This window comes from Topomyia yanbarensis, chromosome 2, assembly GCF_030247195.1.
Source record: "Topomyia yanbarensis strain Yona2022 chromosome 2, ASM3024719v1, whole genome shotgun sequence".
Classification (NCBI taxonomy): Eukaryota; Metazoa; Arthropoda; class Insecta; order Diptera; family Culicidae; genus Topomyia; species Topomyia yanbarensis.
This window is the reverse complement of record NC_080671.1, coordinates 343,275,350-343,295,153: the sequence shown is the minus strand read 5'-3', so window position 1 is coordinate 343,295,153 and position 19,804 is coordinate 343,275,350. Positions and strand designations below refer to the sequence as shown.

General features: G+C 39.6%; 1 protein-coding gene across 4 annotated transcripts in view; it reads left to right on the top strand.

Moving 5' to 3' along the window:
• Nucleotides 1-12,734, top strand: part of LOC131684116 (katanin p60 ATPase-containing subunit A-like 1) — a 73,916-nt gene extending 61,182 nt beyond the window's left edge. For 3 of the 4 annotated variants that reach the window (XM_058966686.1, XM_058966685.1, XM_058966683.1), the window contains exons 3-5: nucleotides 10,786-11,731; nucleotides 11,796-12,029; nucleotides 12,085-12,734. In XM_058966686.1, coding sequence (XP_058822669.1) covers nucleotides 10,786-11,731; nucleotides 11,796-12,029; nucleotides 12,085-12,283 — 1,379 coding nt within the window. In that variant the 3' untranslated portion in view covers nucleotides 12,284-12,734. The remainder of the gene's footprint in view (nucleotides 1-10,785; nucleotides 11,732-11,795; nucleotides 12,030-12,084) is intronic. The other variant, XM_058966684.1, reaches the window with a different exon arrangement.
• The last annotated feature ends 7,070 nt before the right edge of the window (nucleotides 12,735-19,804 follow it).

Here is a 19,804-nt window from a genome sequence, read left to right as displayed (position 1 = left end):
TGCTAGTTCCGCTATATAAACAGAGGCGGGTTCTGCAAGTTTGAGAGAAATTGAAAAATTATTGTTGAAAATACCGAAACCAGTGGCCTCACTGATTCGTGACCCATCAGTGTAAAACATTTTAAGGCAGTCTATGTGTTGATATTTACTTGTGAATATTTTAGGGATCTCCCGCGAGCGTAGATGATCCGGAATTCCACGAATCTCTGCTTGCATGGACGTGTCGAAGAATAAAGTGGATTCAGGAATATCTAGTATATTGACGTATGTGGGAACATACTTAGCAGGCGTTATTTCTTGTGACATGTGATTGAAATACACTGTCATGAATCTGGTTTGGGGTTGAAGCTCGACAAGTCTTTCAAAATTTTCAATTACCAGTGGATTCATAACCTCGCATCGAATAAGTAAACGAGAAGAGAGATCCCAGAATCGGTCTTTTAAAGGAAGAACTCCCGCTAGTACTTCAAGACTCATCGTATGGGTCGACTGCATGCAACCTAAGGCAATTCGTAAACAGCGATACTGTATCCGTTCCAGTTTAATAATGTGAGTGTTCGCAGCTGAACGGAAACAGATGCATCCATATTCCATTACTGAAAGTATTGTTGTTTGATACAATCTTATCATGTCACTTGGATGAGAACCCCACCATGATCCAGTTATTGTTCGCAGAAAATTTATCCTTTGTTGGCATTTCGTTATTAGATACCTAATGTGGCCTCCCCATGTGCCTTTAGAATCGAACCAAATTCCAAGGTATTTAAAAGTCAGGACTTGGGCTATCGTTCTACCAACCAACTGAAGCTGAAGCTGAGCTGGATCACGCTTCCTTGAAAAAACAACCAACTCTGTTTTCTCCGTAGAGAAATCGATGCCTAACTTCAAAGCCCAACTTGATAAATTATCCAAACTATCTTGCAGTGGTTGTTGTAAATTTAAGGCTTTTGGTCCTGTAACAGAAACCACGCCATCATCTGCAAGTTGCCTTAGAGTGCATGGGCTGACAATACAATTATCAATATCATTCACGTAAAAATTGTAGAGAAGGGGGCTTAAACAAGAACCTTGTGGGAGGCCCATGTAACTTATTCTGAATGTTGCCAAATCGCCATATGAAAAATGCATGTGCTTTTCTGACAATAAGTTGTATAAATAATTATTTAATATTGGTGAAAGACCACATTGATGTAGTTTCTCTGAGAGAACATCAATGGAAACAGAGTCGAATGCTCCTTTTATGTCTAAGAACACAGACGCCATTTGTTCTTTTTTTGCGTAAGCTAGTTGGATTTCTGACGAAAGTAGCGCCAGACAATCATTCGTTCCCTTTCCCCTCCGAAAACCAAACTGGGTATCTGATAGCAAGCCGTTCGCCTCAACCCAATTGTCGAGACGTCGTAGGATAATTTTTTCCAACAATTTCCTGATGCAGGATAACATTGCAATCGGTCGATACGAGTTATGATCGGAGGCTGGTTTTCCCGGTTTTGGAATAGCGATAACTCTCACTTGTCTCCAGTCGTGCGGGACAATGTTCTGCTCAAGAAGCTTATTGAATAAATTCAACAAGCGTCTTTTTGCTAGGTCAGGCAGATTCTTCACCAAGTTGAATTTAATTCTGTCTAGTCCCGGAGCATTATTGTTGCATGAGAGGAGTGCAATTGAAAATTCCATCATTGTCAAAGGCGAATCTATGAAATCGTTACTTGTGGGAGCATCGCGAGTGATTTTCTGCGCAGGAGCAGAATCGGGACAAATTTTCTTGGCAAAATTAAATATCCAACGATTCGAAAAATCTTCGCTTTCATTAGTCACGTTTCGATTCCTCATTCTTCTGGCTGTGTTCCAAAGAGTACTCATTGATGTTTCTCTTGACAAGCCATTAACGAAGTGTCTCCAATAACTAGATTTTTTGGCACGACGTATACTGTCAAATTTGTTTTGCAAAATGAAATAATTTTCAAAGTTCTCACGTATACCCCCTTTCTGTTTCATAATTTCTTTGTAGGCAACTTGTTTAGCTTCATATGCATCAGAGCACTCTTTGTCCCACCAAGGATTAGGGGGCCGTCTATTTATTGTCATTCCAGGATTGCATTTCGTTTGGGCTTGTTCTGCTGCTTCAATAATTAAACCCGCTAGGAATTCATATTCTTCGGTAGGGGGTAGCTCTTCTGTCGAAGCAAGAGAAGTGGAAATTAATGTTTCGTATGTTTTCCAATCAATATTTCGTGTTAAGTCATAAGGAACATTGATTGAATTCATAAGGCCTAATTCACTGTTAATTGAAACAACGATTGGCAAATGATCGCTACCGTGAGGATCAGGTACAACCTTCCACGTGCAATCTAACCGAAGTGATGTCGAGCACAGAGATAGATCTAATGCACTTGGACGTGCAGGAGGTCTGGGGATGCGTGTTGTTTCGCCAGTATTTAAAACTGTCATATTAAATTCGTCACAAACATTGTATATCAAAGAGGATCGATTATCATTGTAGAGGGAACCCCACAATACTCCGTGCGAGTTGAAGTCTCCCAGTATCAGACGCGGAGCAGCCATGGATTCCACTACCTCAAAAATTTGACGTTGTCCAATTTGAACTTTGGGAGGTATATATATAGAAGCGATAGACATGTCTTTGCCTTTAATGTTCGTTTGGACAGCTACAGCCTCAATGCCCGCAAACAAGGGGATGTTAATTCTATAGAAAGAATAGCACTTTTTAATTCCTAGAAGCACTCCTCCATACGGGGTGTCTCGGTCTAGGCGAATAATGTTGAAATCATTTAAGTTGAAATTAATGTTTGAGGTAAGCCATGTTTCACATAGAGCAAAAGCATCGCATTTTAAATTATGCAGTAAAATTTTTAAGGAATCAATTTTAGGTATGATACTTCTGCAATTCCACTGTAAAACAGTGATGGAATCTTTCATTGGAGGAGGTGAATTACCCATTGAAAGATACAATCGCTGCAAGGATGGGCCATTGAGCAATCAGCTGCTCTAAAAATGTTCTAATTGTTGGGAGGAAAGCTGAAAGTATACTCTTTAGTGGTTCAGAAATATTGAATGCTTTAAAAATCCAATCAACAATTTCAGAAAATTTCAATAATCCTACCCCCGGCTGAGGCTCAGAGGTAGTCGAAATTTTATTATTTCCAGTAATGGTGTTCTGTTTGGATTGTACGTTCCCAAAACCGGGCGGAATTGATTTCGGTTTTGAATCGGAATTTTTCGGTTTTGGGCGCAGTTTATCTATTGGTGGAGAAATTTTAAGGCCCTTTCTTGGCAGCTTGGGAAAAGAAGACTGTTTTCTTTTTCTGGAATTTCCGGGTAAAACAAATGATGTACCTTCGCACGCTCCGTCAGAGTCAGACTGTTCCGAAAATAGAGATGCGTAAGTGTTTTCTAAGAAGATGGGTTTAGGGGTAGCATTTTTCAACATTTCTGCATAGGAGCGCTTAGACCTCTCCTTCAAGGATCGTTTAATTTTATCCTCACGCAATTTATAAATGGGGCATGCAGAGAGCTCATGTGAGTTTTCTCCGCACATTAAACATTTTTCTGAATTTTCATTGCATGTATCCTCTTGATGAGAACCCCCACATTTGCCACACCGTGCCTTATTGGAACAGTAAGTGGCTGTGTGGCCAAGCTGTTTGCAATTAAGGCAATTCATTACACGAGGGATAAAAAGGCGAACAGGGAGACGAATCTTATCGATAATGACATAGTTGGGCAGCGCAGACCCAGCGAAAGTCACTCGAAATGAGTCAGACAGTCGATAAACTTTTTTATCTCCTTCGTGTGATACTGAATGCAATTGCTTGCATTCAAGTATTTTTACGTCTTTAAGTATGGTGTCTTTGAAACGACCAACCCCATGCTTAACTAAGTCATCAACAGTCAAACTCGATTCTGTGATGACCCCATCAATTTCAATTTCCTTTGAAGGAATATACGCTCTATACTCACGCGTAAAAAGCTCGCAAGAAGCAATTGCATTGGCTTGTTTGAGACTACCAACGACAATGCGTATTTTATCTTTATTGACTTTGACGATCTCTTTTACATCCGAGAATCGCGAAGTCAAATCTTTAGAAATTTGAATAATATTTAGCGCCTTTACTTTACGCCTAATAAATACAATCCATGGTCCCGTTGACGACTCTGGGTAAATTTTAATTCTAGTCGGATTTACATTTTCAGCATAAGGCTTAGGGGGAGGGTCTGGTACTCGTTCTCCCATCTCTTCATCCATTTTACCTAGCAAGAAAAACTATCACAAAAAGGAATGAAAAATATACCTGTTATACCTGTAGAACACACCTCATGTGTTACGTTGTAAACTCGGTGCCCGTTGTTTGACAATGTGACACTTGCTGTCCTTCTTCGTCGCGTTGCTTCTTCAGTAGAGAAATAGTCCTACCTGCAACACTTCAAAACTCTCTCCGATTAAGCTGCTCGTCGGTATCACCACCACAAGCGCGCTCTCTCCGTTTCCACCACCTCGGTAGACAAATGTGGCTACCTGTGGCTTGCTGCGAAAATCCCACTGTCGATGCGCCACTTTTCGGTGCCACTTGTTTTCCTTATTCGTCGTACCACTTCTGCGGTAGACAAATAGAGCAAATGGGTCTACCTGTGACGCTTCCCTCTCGTCGATTAGAATTGCCCGACGACACCAATACACTATATTTTTTTCTGTGTGTACAGGCACGATCACTGTCGATTTCTGCCACCGCGGTAGGCAAATTCGTCTACCCGCGGTTTGCTGTCAAAACACCACTTGTCGAGGATGCCGTTGACCACGCCTCCGACGTATCAACTGTCGACTCACACTTAACAAACTGGTCTCTCTCTCTCCCACAATAACGCATACAGCGTCTCGCACTCCGTCACTCTCTCGAGAACAAAACCTTCCACCTGGAGGCACAACCGTCTCGGTCGGTTGCAAAAACTGTTATGATTCTTAAACCTTAATTATTCTTTTCTGATTTTTAAATAAAAAAAAAAAAATACAAATTAAATTCAACCATCAAACTGACAGTTGTCCTACTAAATAACGTATCTGCAAATATCTAGTTCGCCTCATTGTTAACCGGGACAGCACCCCACACAGCATGATCTGGTACTTTTGCAATCCGCTAGCAGCCTACCATGCCATGAATCATGTTTTTGGCGTTTCCGACCACTGTGCATGGGTTGGGAGAGCGTTCGCAAGAGTTCGCGTCTAGTAAGCGTTTAGCTTGAGTTTGAATCGCGGTGTGGAGAATCAAGCCAGCATGGAACCCGTACTCTTCCTCTGGAAGAAGCTCTTGTGTGTTCGATATTGCGGGATATCGCGGACGCATAGCTCTTCCAATCAATATTGCGTGTGAGGTCAAACGAATTATATTCGGTGGTCCTAAGCTGACGGTTGGTGGATGATTACTACCGTGGGGATCAGGGATTATCTTTAATGTGTAATCTAACTGCAGCGATGTCGAGCGGACGGTCATGCGGGAGGCGTAATCCGTGCGATTTCACTCGTGTTCAAAATGGTCATATCGAAGTTGTTGTCAAGCTTGTGGAGTAAGGTGGATCGATTATCTTCATGAAGGCATTCCCGTGGGAGTTAAAATCACCTAAAACTAGCCTCGGTGCGGGAGGAGCTCCGCAATATCACGAAGCTGTCGCTGGCCAACTGAGGCTCTAGAGGGAATATAGGTGGAAGAAACGCAAGCGACAACATCAATTCCTGCACCCAAAACGAATCATTGGGAGCGGAAATGCATCTGTTTTTTTCGCTCTCGAACTGTTAGTTCCTAAATGATGCGTTTGTTTTCAACAATCCTCATACTTGTGCCATATAATGCCTCGGTGCGGGAAGAGCTTTGCAATATCACGAAGCTGTCGCAGACCAACTGAGGCTCTAGAGGGAATATAGGTGGAAGAAACGCAAGCGACAACTTCAATTCCTGCACCCAAAACGAATCATTGGGAGCGGAAATGCATCTGTTTTTTCGCTCTCGAACTGTTAGTTACTAAATGATGCGTTAGTTTTCAACAATCCTCATACTTGTGCCATATAATGTCGTACTCCATTGCTACAAGTTGTTGGTTACACAGTGCAGAAATAGTTTGAATAACACATACCAAACTCTCCATGCTGTTTCACTTGTGAACGCTGCTACAATGATGAAAAGTTTATATAGCTCATTCGCACGGCTACTCGTCATGTGTTGCAATTGCTGAGGGTGTGAGTAGGCGTTTTTACGAGCAGATGTTTGTCGGTTCAAGTCCTGATACTACCCGCTAATGTTTTTTGTGATTTTTGTGGCTTAATTCCTAACTCATACATACAAACGGAATATTAATAAATAGCGGGAAAATGGTACAAAGCAAAATGCGTCAATGCCGATGGCGCACAGTGGGATGGAATAAAAAAACCGGACATTGTTATTTGCGACGAAATTATTGGTTATAGCACTTTGATGTTTTCGGACAGGTTTCTTTATGTTTTAAGTAGTTTAATATAATGTCAGAAAATTTTGAAAATGTTCACTGTTAAGTGAAAAAAGTTATTGGGTGATATTTAAGTACATGTCGAAATACCCCCTTAAAGTTTTTAGTGAAACCTTTTTATTTGATTTTTTACAGTTTTTCGATGTTCTAAAAAGTTGTAGATGATTTCAAAACACACCTTTTTGCGGAAAAGACCACCTCGCTGTCTCTTCTTTTTTAGGATGTATGCCTGGTTTTTGGTTGTTTTTGGCAAACTTTAAGGGGCTATGTTTTGTAGAGTAGCAGGTAGTAGCAGCTTTATTTATGGTTGTTTAGCAAGAAATGTCCTATTGATACATATATAAATCATAGGGCTATCTAGAGGGATCCTTGGAATAATGTGGGATAAAGTAGACTAGCATTTCAATAAATTGTTTGTATTAATACAACCGAGTATTCTAAGCAACAAAATACCTTGTTCATTCAATGACGAAGAAGACGATTGGAAGGACACTGATGACTTATGAGCATGTTAATAACAAAAAAAAATTAGCTTTGAATGTTGGAATATATGGAATGGACTATAATATTTCAAATGTTTATTATTTTCGCATAATGGTTTATTTTTCATGCTTCATAATACAAATAATTTATTGAAACGCTAGTCCATTATACCCCACATTATTTCAAGGATCCCTTTAAATCGCCTCATGATTTATATATGTATCAAAAGGGCATTTCTTGCTGAACAACAAATAAATAAATTTAGCTGCTACTACCTGCTACTCTACAAACCATAGCCCTTTAAAGTTAGCCAAAAACTGTACTTTAATTTCACCCAATAACTTTTTTCGCTTAACAGATAGCCATTTCACTACTTCAACAAAGTTTCATAAAATAATTTCATCTACAAACTTTTCATACATGACTATCAATTTTGGCAACAACTTGCAAAGTTATTTTTTTTATCTGCGTATATACCCCCTTAAATTAAAATTAAAATTATAGTAAACTACTTGAAAAATAAAGAAACCTTTCCGAAGACATCAAAGTGCCATAACCAATAGTTTCGTCGCTAACATCAATGTCCGGCTTTTTTTGATTCCGTCCCACTGTGCGGCGGGGTACCAAACGATATTATCTCATTCGTCATTAGTGTGAAGTTTATATGTGCCATTTTACTACTCAACGAGTGTATGTCGTCATGATTCGCGTCGCATTTTCCAAAGACGGGCCTTATTGCTACATTGGATGGCTGTGTGACCCAATTGTTTTCTCTTAGAGCAATTCATGACCCGCGGTACGAACAGACAGGCAGGCAAACGGACCTTGTGCAAGAGGATGTAGTTCGGTAAAGCGGTTCCAACGAAGGTCACCCGATAGGAATTTGATGGGGGTTATATTTTCTTACCTTCCCCAAACTACTAATATAGAATGCAAACGCTCGCACTCAAGTATTTTCACCGGCTGAAGTAAGCGATTTCTAAAACATCCAACCCCGTACTACAGCAGCTCTTCGCTTGTCAAACTTTCATCGTTGACGACGCCTTCACTCTGTACCTTCACTGCTGGAATATACACATACTAGTCCCTCATAAAGTGCTCGCAGCAAGCAATGTCACTGCTTTGAGTGGACCTTAGTTACTTCGGTCACAACCGAGAACTGTTTGGTAATGTATGTTTTTTTTGTTTGAGTGTTTTGGATTCTCCTCGTCAGTAACTAGCACTATCTGGGTGCCTAGTTAGACTATGTATCTAAACTAGTACCCAAATTACCACTAGTTAGACACTAAAATCCAAAAAGTCACACGTCTTGCGTGAATACTAAACCACCGGCTTATACCGAGTGATGTCTCGATAGTAAGCACAGAGTTTCTGTTTGCCGACAAGGAATATGAACCGAAACTGTCCTTTGGTATAAGTACCAAACGCCTGGGAGTAGGCAAAATTCCCATTTAAAATTACAAAATATTTTTTTTCTGTGTAGTACTCAAATTAGCACTAGTTAGACACTAAATTCCAAAAAGTCACACGTCTTGCGTGAACGCTAAACCATTGGCTTATACCGACTCATGTGACTCGTGTTTTGGATTTTAGTGTCTAACTAGTGCTAATTTGAGTACTAGTTTAGATACATAGTCTAACTAGGCACCCAGGTGGTGCTAGTTACTGACGAGGAGAAACAAAAAACCATACTTTATGTAAGGTCTTGTATCCTTATGCACAAAAAATTTGGCATTGTCCAAAAATTTTCCCACTTGGGTATTTTGCATATGTTTGGTAATGTCTTTCGAAATCTGTAAGAGATTCAGCGATTTTGTTTTAGGCCGGATGAAGAAGGAAGGAACCAGAGCTCTCGAGCTCTGGATACTCTTAGGATCGGAGGGAGCCTTGGGAGTCGATTCGACTTCCATTTGGTAGTCCGAAGAGGGAGCCATTGATACCGTCAACGCATGGGATCAGCATCCGGAAAAAATAGTAAATGTGTCAAGAAAGGTTGAGATCACTTATCTTTATATTTGTTTCCCACGATGTACCAATCCAGCTTATATAGGTGGCTATTGTTCAGTCTTCATTGAGCGAACAAAAGGCGGAGAAATATGGCCTTGAAAAATAAAACACAAAGCGAAACCGAGACAAAGCGTACAATCACACACCGTACCGAGATAAGAAAATACCCGAACTGCTTGAGAGTCACGGTACGAATGATTTAGTTGAGTTAGTTGAATTATTCGAAAATCTGGTAGGGTACAGAGTGACAACAAAAAAAAAAACGATCTCCGATCGAGTCATCCCTGAGTCGATTCTTAGTCCCACCAGGAGTGTCTGCTCTAAATCTAAATTAAATCGGACAAGTTTAGCTACCAGACCAACGCGTTCAAGGTTTGTGTGGGATGTTAGAATAATTTACGTGGAGAAAGCGCACTAATTTACATTTTCACCTCTAGGATCAGTTTAACACCGCAAGTGAAAATAAATAAATATAATTTTATGGTCTATGACTTTGTCGAAGACTGAAAATCAATCCAACTTCCTTAGAAGAAACTATTAAACATTTAAGGTTGAAGGCCAAAATCGAAAACCAAAAAAGCAGTTTTTTTTCCACACCGTGTGTTAGATCTTCATAAAAATCAATCAGCAGTACTGTAACAACATTCTACATAAGCTGATTGATTTTTATAATGATCTTACACACGGTGTGGAAAAAAACTGTTTTTTTCGTTTTCGATTTTTGCCCATTCTCTGTCCAACCTTAATAAAGTGATGTCTGAGTCAGATTTGGATATGGCATAACAGTACATGCTAGTGAATATTAATATTTGGAAGAATTTTAGTACATGACATGAGTAATCTTAAAATTGAAATTAGTAACAAATCACCAAATCAACTATTACCAACGTAATAAAAGTGTTCGGCAAACGTTTGTTGACAGCCAGGAAGACTGGATCAGGGGGAAATCGAAAGCTGGACCCCACAAAATGACGAAAAAGATAAGAATATTATATGTCGATTGCTAGAGGAAAGGTACCAGAGCTTTTGCAAAATATGAAACTTTCAAAGCTTGCAAAGAAATATCTCCTATGGCCACCTGTTTCTGTGGTTTGATGAATAACATTTACATCGCAACCATGACCATCAACCAGAAAATTTCTGTTCAGGAATGCTTGGGAAACAGAAAATCTCTGTTCTGGATTGCCTAGGAAAATGTTTTTCAAAGAACACAAGTATTCCGTTCAGATTTGGCTGGATTCGGCATCTTGAAATGTTCTTGAATAGATTCGGAATATAAAAATATAGTACATTTAGCATCGTTTCAATCTGTTCATGTTGTATCTCGATGGGTTTGAATCAGACTAAATTCACTACAATCTTGGTTTTATAAGACAATGGACCCTTTACTCTTCCCTTCATTTTGTAGTTTGGGCTTAAAAGCAATACAGTCTTAGAAAAAATCGTGAAAATTTAAGTCTTACAAGCTAGACGAATAACAATAGTTAATGCCTCAGAAAACAACTATGTCTTAAAAGATGCATAAAAAAGCATCACAATGCACACGAATTTTCGTTTCAGAACATGTAAAAATGTGTTCATTCTCAATTCCACAGTTTATGCAACCGCAACATGCTTCATTGAACGAGACACAATACTTTATTTTAGAAGTTCAAATTTACATTTATGGTCAAACAGAAAAATATGGCTCAACATTGTTTACAACAAATGCAAAATTAATTTTCTTCTAGTTGTGTAGCTAAAACGATTGTTCAACTAAATTAAATTCATTTCTGACAAAAGATTCTCTACTTCCAGAAGTTCATCCAAATCCCCGGCATGCCAGTATGGCGGCTTCCAACGCTTCGTCTCCACCCACGGCAACCGACTCCCGCTGGATATCTTCACTGCGACGTCGAGACCCAGAACTTCAGCCTACGCTGCCTTCAATCAACAATTCCAATCACCAGAGTACCTCGTCGTTGACGCATCAGAACAGTGTCGGATATGCCAGCTCAACAAACACTCTTAGCGAGCGACGAAGTAGCCGGAACAGTGGCCAGAAGTCCTCACTCCGGAAGAGTCGATCCGTGGAACGGATTAGAGCGAGGAAGCTGGCTACTTCTAAAATAAAGGAGCGCCCGAAAAAATCTTCATCCGAGGAGGGGGGCGGATCTGACGATCAAGAAGTTACCTCGGTAGAGGAGAATTCTCCACAGCAGCAGCATTCGCCAATGAAGCGAATTGAGAAACCGAAAATCTTCAGTTCTCTCGGGTACGAGTCTCATTTGGTAGATACGTTAGAGAAAGATATGCTTCAAAAGAATCCCAACGTGCAGTGGAACGATGTCGCCGGATTAAATGAAGCTAAATCAATTCTGCAGGAGGCAGTTGTGCTTCCTGTTATTTTGCCCGATTTCTTCCGCGGTATTCGACGTCCCTGGAAAGGAGTTTTGATGGTTGGTCCCCCGGGAACGGGTAAAACGATGTTGGCGAAGGCAGTTGCCACAGAATGCGGGACCACATTCTTCAATGTGTCTTCTAGTACGTTAACTTCTAAATATCGCGGAGAAAGCGAGAAGCTTGTTAGGCTACTGTTCGAAATGGCTCGCTTCTACGCGCCCAGTACGATCTTCATCGACGAGATTGATTCGTTGTGCGCCTGCAGGGGAAGCGACTCAGAACACGAGGCCAGTCGACGATTCAAGGCGGAATTGTTGATTCAAATGGATGGTTTGAATGCTTCCAGGTAGGTCCTTCTTATTTATGTAACCTTAGTGGGGGAACTTTATATTTTTCGGTCGTTTATCCAGTGACGAAAAGATCATCATGGTACTAGCAGCAACAAATCACCCGTGGGATATCGACGAAGCTTTCAGGCGACGATTCGAGAAACGAGTCTACATCGGTCTTCCGAATGATAACACCAGAAAAGCTTTAACGGAACTTTGTCTGAAAGGCGTAAATGTATCACCGGATCTCGATATGGAGGGAATATCGGAACAACTAAGAGGTTATACCGGATCGGACATTGCTAATGTTTGTCGGTAGGTAATTTTAGGATTTTAGTTTGGTACACCTAACGAACAATCGTACTTTTAGGGACGCTGCCATGATGGCGATGAGACGACACATCAACGGGCTAAGTCCATCGGAAATCAAAATGATCCGCCGTGAAGAGGTAGATCTTCCAGTTACCGCGCAGGACTTCCAGGATGCGATGGTGAAGACCCGTAAATCGGTTTCTGCTAATGACGTTACCCGTTATGAAACGTGGATGGATGAGTACGGATCGTGCTAGTGTTACATCTAAGCTCAATTAGTGATCTGCATGGTTGTTCGATCGCTGCGATGACTACTGATTACTTAATTTATTTATACTTTGTCTAACATCTTAATCGACTATCTCAAGCGAACATAATGATTCTCCAATACCACTGTGTTCATTAATAATGTTCAGAAGCGACCACAAATGTTAAGTTATACTCCATCTCAAATTTGTTAGATTAAACTGACAGTGATAGTGCAATTGTCCTGCGATTTCCACGGCGGTCGATGGTCATAGCATTCGGATTATATCTGACAAAGCTGGCAATATTTCAAATGTAGTGTTTTGTGTTTATTACTATGAGGTTTGAATTATTATATGCTTTACACTTTACTCATACCATCATTTAAATATAATTGTAAAGTAATGTTGATAATGTTGTCCTTAAATATTGCAAATAAAGAAATCGCTGAGATAATCCTTACGTAATTATTGTGTTGTGTTGTGCAAGAGAAATCATTTTATTATGGTATCCAATTTCTAGAGTTGTTACGCAAAATTCCAAAACTCTATCGATGTTATTTCACACGAGATGCACCGATTTCTCTTTGTGTATTGAATAAAATTATAGAACGTTCTTCGGTGACTATTTCATTGTAATTAGAGCAAACCTATATTCAGGTCTGCGAAGATTGAATTTTTTTTCTTCGTTTTGTATTTATTTATCAAGACTAGCTGTAACCCGGTGCGCTTCGCCACACCCATCAGGACTAAACGAAATATTTTAAAAATACTAAAAATAACAAATATTTTTGTTACAAAGAAGAAACTTATTGTAATTCTCGCGGATAGACAATGTTATTAGTTTGACCACCTGGAGCACAATTAAACTAATTGCTCTGTTTTCCTACACACAATCGTTTGAAATCCCTTGGTATCATTCGAATTCGAGGTAACAGTACATCTGCTCCATTATATTTTCTAGTTACAATGGTCGCTTAAATGAAATTTTTCAACCAAAGCACAGTTGTGGTGGGTCGATGTTGTGCAGTAACTAATATAATAGGCACACAAAGTTTAAATTGCAACACATGCGGTGCGCAGTGTTGCAAAGCGACGTTTCCACGATCAAAATTCAATAATTCCTGAGCCATTGGTTTTGGAGAATGGATTTTTTCGAAGAAGTTTCTGGATATAAATAGGTGCATCTTTTGATATAATGAATTGAGTTATTAATCCCCTAAAAGTGAGATAGAAAATTTATTTCCCCAAATATTTAGCTAGAAACTCGCTGTCTTGAGTAAAGTTTTAGAAAATATTATTGTGAAAATTTTTACTGAAGTTACTAAAGCTCTATATAGTAACAGCAGCGAGATATGTAGGTTTGCTTAGGATAGACCCATTCAAAACAGTATTTCGAATATAGCTTTTTACGATTACTTTTTATTATGAAAAGTGTCTTCTACAAAGTTGTTAAAAGTGATAAAATACACATTTTTTTTAAACAACGAAGAATCTGTAGCTCTCGAAACAACAAAGTTATTGCCAATTTTCGAATATTTTTTGATCAATTTACACCTTAAGCAACTTCCTTAATAGCAAAAATTCGTAGAAAGAACTTTATTCTTTCGTTTAAATATAAAAACTTTCGTCTGACGGAGACTGCTGGGTAGGTTACGTATAAAACCAATACTTCTGAAAGCATGGTGGATCGACTAAATTAAATAATTCAACACGTAAATCCATAGATTTATATGCGTAACAGAATTACCATCGATTTTATTTTGGATGGAGTAGTGTATGAAATTGAAGTCAATATACGCAATCGATTAATTCTTCAACAGAGTGTATTATTTTACAAAATCATGTGGAAATGTGGTGCAATTTATTGTTGCATCGATTAACATTTTCCCAATCCATATATCTAATTTTTTTTTTGGTGAATTGACCTACGAAGGTGACTATAAGAATCATTCAATAAAAGTATGCACATATAGTGAAAAGTTCTGTTTTCGAAACATATTTACAATGATACGAAGACATAACGGAGTGTTGATGGACGTGGGTAGAGTTAATTCATAAAAAATGGCACATTTAAAAAAATATTTTGGCGATACAGAGAGTGTCAGTATATTCATTAACTTTCCATATAATCACTGCACAATTGAACAATATTTCTTCGAATATCATAGCAGAATACTGAAAATTGAGCCAGTGACAGAGAATCTCTGGAGGCATCTCGTTGAAAACTTGCTTTGTGGTGTACATCATAAATCAAAATATGTTGGACCAATCGTTTTCAACGTTTGCACAGTTCTTCTACATATCCCCAGGTATTGTTCGAAGCTTTTATTTTTTTTCTTGATATTTGAATTTTTCGTAGCATGCTGCAGCTAAAAATGCAATTTTCGTTTAAAAAATCATGAAACTTATTTTTGTGAACAAAGTTATGATCTTTAATGATGTTATGATATGAAGGAGAACTGTGCAAAATCAAACAATTTGGTTCAGTAGATTTTGAGTTATACTGTACATCGGATTTATTCGAAATGTCTCCTAAAGATTCACTGTAACACACCCAATTTTCAATATTTTACGGTGAACATTTAGGAAAATATTGATTAAATGTTGCATTATTGACTGAATAGACTAACACTTGGTATCGCCATTGTTTTTTGCGTACGATATTTTTTCGACAATAATCCTACCTCCTTAAGCAAGAACTGATTTCATCAGTAGGTGTCGACTAACGGGTAAAATTTGACGAAGATCGCCGACCACGCCACCAACTATTCGATTGGTTCTTTTTATGGGTCATGGTGAATTAGTCCTATATAACAGTGTTGCATTCTTCCAGAATTTTGCTTATACCCGAATTTTGATTGATATTGTAAGTAACGTTTTCCGCAAGCGCAAGATTTAGTAGTTAGTTTAGGGCAGAGCTGTTCGTCCATCATCCAGCAATGTTGATTTAACTTCAGATGAAGAGATCGCAAGTGCAATTTTCAATTTAATTTTCGACAAATTCATGCAATTCATCAGTATTATATTGTCATTCGCGTAATAGATCTCAATCAAATAAATTTTTGCCATTCCATTTATATTCTGGTAAACATACATGCAACAAAATTTTAAATTTTTGAAGAAATTTATAGATATTGCATCAGAAACCACCCCTCTCCTTCAGATTCCGAAACAAACAATCATGTCCACCGTCTTGGTGGAAGAAATACTTATGCCAAATCATATATAATATATAAATAGCTAAAAAGAGTTCTTTAGTACACCCTCCCCCGCTCTCCCTTTCCTCGGCTTAGGTACTTCTCACCCTCCCCATCGAGCACAAAAACCACCCCATGACCATCTCCTTAGTGGAAGGAATACTTATGTCAAAATTGAATTCATCGCTAATAATCACATTGAATGAATAGATAAGGATTACTACATTCTTCGTCTCCCCCCCCCATTTCGTAGTTCACTCCCATCAACCATTGGTTGAGTGGGAGAAATACATATACCAAATACTAATAAATATGGAGATATAAATAATTCTTTGCCTAAAAACAACCCCCCCCCCCCCTCAAGCTCAGTGTCCCCCCCCCCAAAAAACCATACCATGAAAATCTCCTTGGGGGAAAGAATACGTATGCCAAATTTCATCAAGATCGGACTTGTAGTTTAGAAGTAGTTAGCGGACATACATACAAACATACATTGATTTATATATATATATATATATATATATATATATATATATATATATATATATATATATATATATATATATATATATATATATATATATATATATATATATATATATATATATATATATATATATATATATATATATATATATATATATATATATATATATATATATATATATATATATATATATATATATATATATATATATATATATATATATATATATATATATATAGATTACATCAATTTTCTACATTTCATGCATATGAAAGACATTTGACATCAAAAATGAATATTTGAATAATAAGTCAAGGGGTTTGCGTTTCGACTCCTCAGAATTAAGCACTTGACAAAGCACTAAACTGACGCTAGACCAAAATTCGAAACACTACTTGTGAACACACCATAACGACTTCTAACTTACGATACCCCCAGGGAGAAGAAGTTCTGTTTGCTAATGAGTCTAGTGGCTGACACAAGTGGTAGAGTCTAAGGAGCCGAATTCGGAAATCCTTGACATATTATAGTTAGATTTTGAAGCCTTTAGCATAGAGTGTTTCAAATCAATTTTCTCTTTAGGAGGTAATATTGCATACAAAATTTAATTTTTAAAATCTGGACCTTCGCAAAATTGTCGGTTCTTGTTGTATATAAATACACATACATTTACACAGATCCACACGCTTATTGCTAACCGCAGCCAACTAGTTTATGTCGACCGGTAAGTTCAAAGTCTGCTGGTCTGTGTGCTCGTTACAACTGATCCCTAGAGCCACTAAACAAACGGGGAGGTATTTCAGGCGCCTAAGTTTCAGCCTTCAGGCAAGAAACAGTAGAGACAGGATAGATCTAAACTGTGCAGCAAATGTGGGGAGAAGGGACACATTGCCTGAGACTGCATAATGCTACCGAAGTACTTGCTCTGCACAAATGAGGGCGAAAAAAAACCACATGACGGGAGGCTTCTTATGCCCAGAGTACAAAAAGGCGAAGGAAGGCCAGTGATAATGGAGATAACCCAGCTTAATTTCAATCATTGCGACATTGCACAGCGACTGTTGTGGCAGTCAACAACAGAAATGGAGCACGACGTTGCAATTATTGCAGAGCCTACCATGTTCCTCCCGATAACGGTGTCTGGGTAGTGAATAGTGCAGAGATGGTGGCAATGATGGGGGGTTTTCCTATTCAAGAGGTGGTGAATAGCACACATGAAGGCTTCGTGATCACCAGGCTCGCGACACGAACAGCCATTAGGCGAAAAGTGCTTAAGCTCAGCGCAGCATCCCAGTGAGTTGATTGTACTTCCACTGAGAGTTGGAGACATCCGGGTGAGACATCCGCCAGGAGACGTTTCGTGCTACATCTTGTTCCTCCGATGTTCGGCATTATCCTTGCCAATGCGTTAGTTGTCTTGGAAGCCTTCTCACACGCATAGTCGACATGTAATTTACCCGATTGTCGACCATCACACCCAGGTGTTTCAGTGCACGCATCGACGGAATTGAGTGTCCGCCGACGCTGATCACGACATACTGGATTTTTTTCGGTTGCTGACCAGCTGCAACATGGCACCAGCCATCCAGGTTTCCACGATGCCTATTGTCTCTGCCATCAATATCTTCTTTTCCGCGAGGGTCTCGCCGGTTATCGTCAGAACAATCTGGGCAGTTCCAGTGCTAACACTCCGTTGTACATTATATTCCAGGGCGTTGGGCCGAGTATGTGGCCCTGAATCCCGTTGTAACCCTAATCGACCCCTGCCCAATATGGCGCTGTTAAACGCGTTCTACACGTCTTACCACGGCGCAGTAGCAATCACTTCTTCTCCATAATCGATACTTTCTAAACGCTCGCGATGACTGTGCGGAAGGCGTCCACCGTCGAGATCTTTTCCGAAATCCGAACTGCCTCTGTGATAGTCCGTTCTCACTTTCAGAGTAGGTCGTCAGCCTGTTGAAGATCACCCTTTTCGGGAGCTTACCAAGAATATTCAGCAGGCATATAGGCCGATTGGGATCGTCCAGGCATTTCTGTCGGACTATTCTGCACATATTCGGAAACACCAGAATCGCGGCGACACGTTGTGAATATAGTCCGGACTAGAACTGTCTTCACTTTCCACCCTTTTGCCACCATAAGGATCTTATTGTTTGAGACTCGATTGTCACCACACAGTAAGCGTCTACTTCTTTGCACAGCTCTTTGTACAGGTAGACGTACTAAGCACTATGTCGCGTTTAAAAGCAGCCCTTGCCTTTCGGAATGTCACTTAACACTCTTCTCTAACTGCCCCAGATCTTGCACTGTGAATGCGTCTTCTGGATTTTAGGCAGGCAGCACGGAGAATACTGAGCCTTTCGTTCCACCAATACGCCGGGCACCATCACTAATGTTTCCGACGGCTCATCGGCATTCGGAATTGGAGCGAGGCTGTCAGCACGCAGTACTTTCCCAAAAAGATTCCTCTCGAAGTCCTTTATTTTCCGCATCCGCTCGCCAGTCCTCACTCTCCGCGTTACAATGCAATTCCGCTGACGAATGGTGTAGTGGATCGCCTGGTGGTCGCTATGTGTGTACTGCTCAGAATGTAGCGTCGATGATGGATTTCCGAATCTTCGTGGCAAAGCCTTATATCCTTATAGCTTCGGCATGGCTTCCGGCAGGCTGTAATTTCATGCGTTGGTCAACCTACAAAACGATATCGTCGGAGGCGGTTTGTTCATTGTCGGGATGATTTCCATCTGCATTACTCTGGTTTAGGACGTGGAATGCTACCAGTGGAGAAATACGCGAAATGGTGACTGGTCCGAGCGGACTCGTTGGCTAAGTGGCAGCAAGAGTGGGAAAACGCAAAGAAAGGAAGGTGGATTCACCTACTCATCCCATCCCATGAACTTCCATTTGACGCAGTTTTTTCCGGGCATGGTTGCTTCAGGAAGTAACTGCACCAGTTTAGACATGCTTCGTCACCCCTTTGCCCGGAGTGTGTGAGCGGGCAAGAGACACTGGAACACGTAGTTTTCGAATATCCTAGGTTCCTAGTAGTTAGAAGGCGTATGTCCGGCGTGACAGTCGACAGTATCGTCGAAAGGGTATGCCACGACGATCATATCTGGGATGCGGTCAATGGAGTAGTGACGAGTATACTGTCCTAGCTACAGAGGAAGTGACGAAGGGACTAACTAAGCAGCGCTGCCGACTAGAACGCAGCCACGAAACAATAAATCAAGTTTGGAAAAAATTCCGCCACCGGTAAACTTTCCTCCTGAGTAGACTACTTCTGCCGCGATATGCAAATGACATTCTCCTAATTGTGAGCGGAAAACAGGAATCTGTAGGGGAGAGTGGGGACACTTGATCCTTGGGGATATTTGATTCCCCTTCCATATCGCATAATCTAAACACAAAAAGTTATCACAATATCAAAAGTAAATGACATATTTGGTAGTTTGTGATGTTTAAAAAACAAATCGAATGTATTACATTTGTTTTGGAAAAGTTGTATCATATTTTTGAAAATATAGGTTAAAATTCATCTCGGAGATCTTTTTACGATTTTTTTGAACGATTGTATGAGTTCGTCGAACAAATTATTTATGAATATTTTCAACTTCAATTACTTTATAAGGGCTTTTGTCTAGAAAAACTCGTTTTTCGAAGAAATAGTTACACAACTTCTACAAAAAAAACTAAATTTCGTTCGCCTCATACAACAGGTACCTTTGATCCCTGTAACACTGGGTACTCTTGATCCCTATCATTAACTCTCACAGACTCTTCCGAAATGCATAGGAATAGAAATAATCACTTACACAGAAAAAAATATTTTGTAATTTTAAG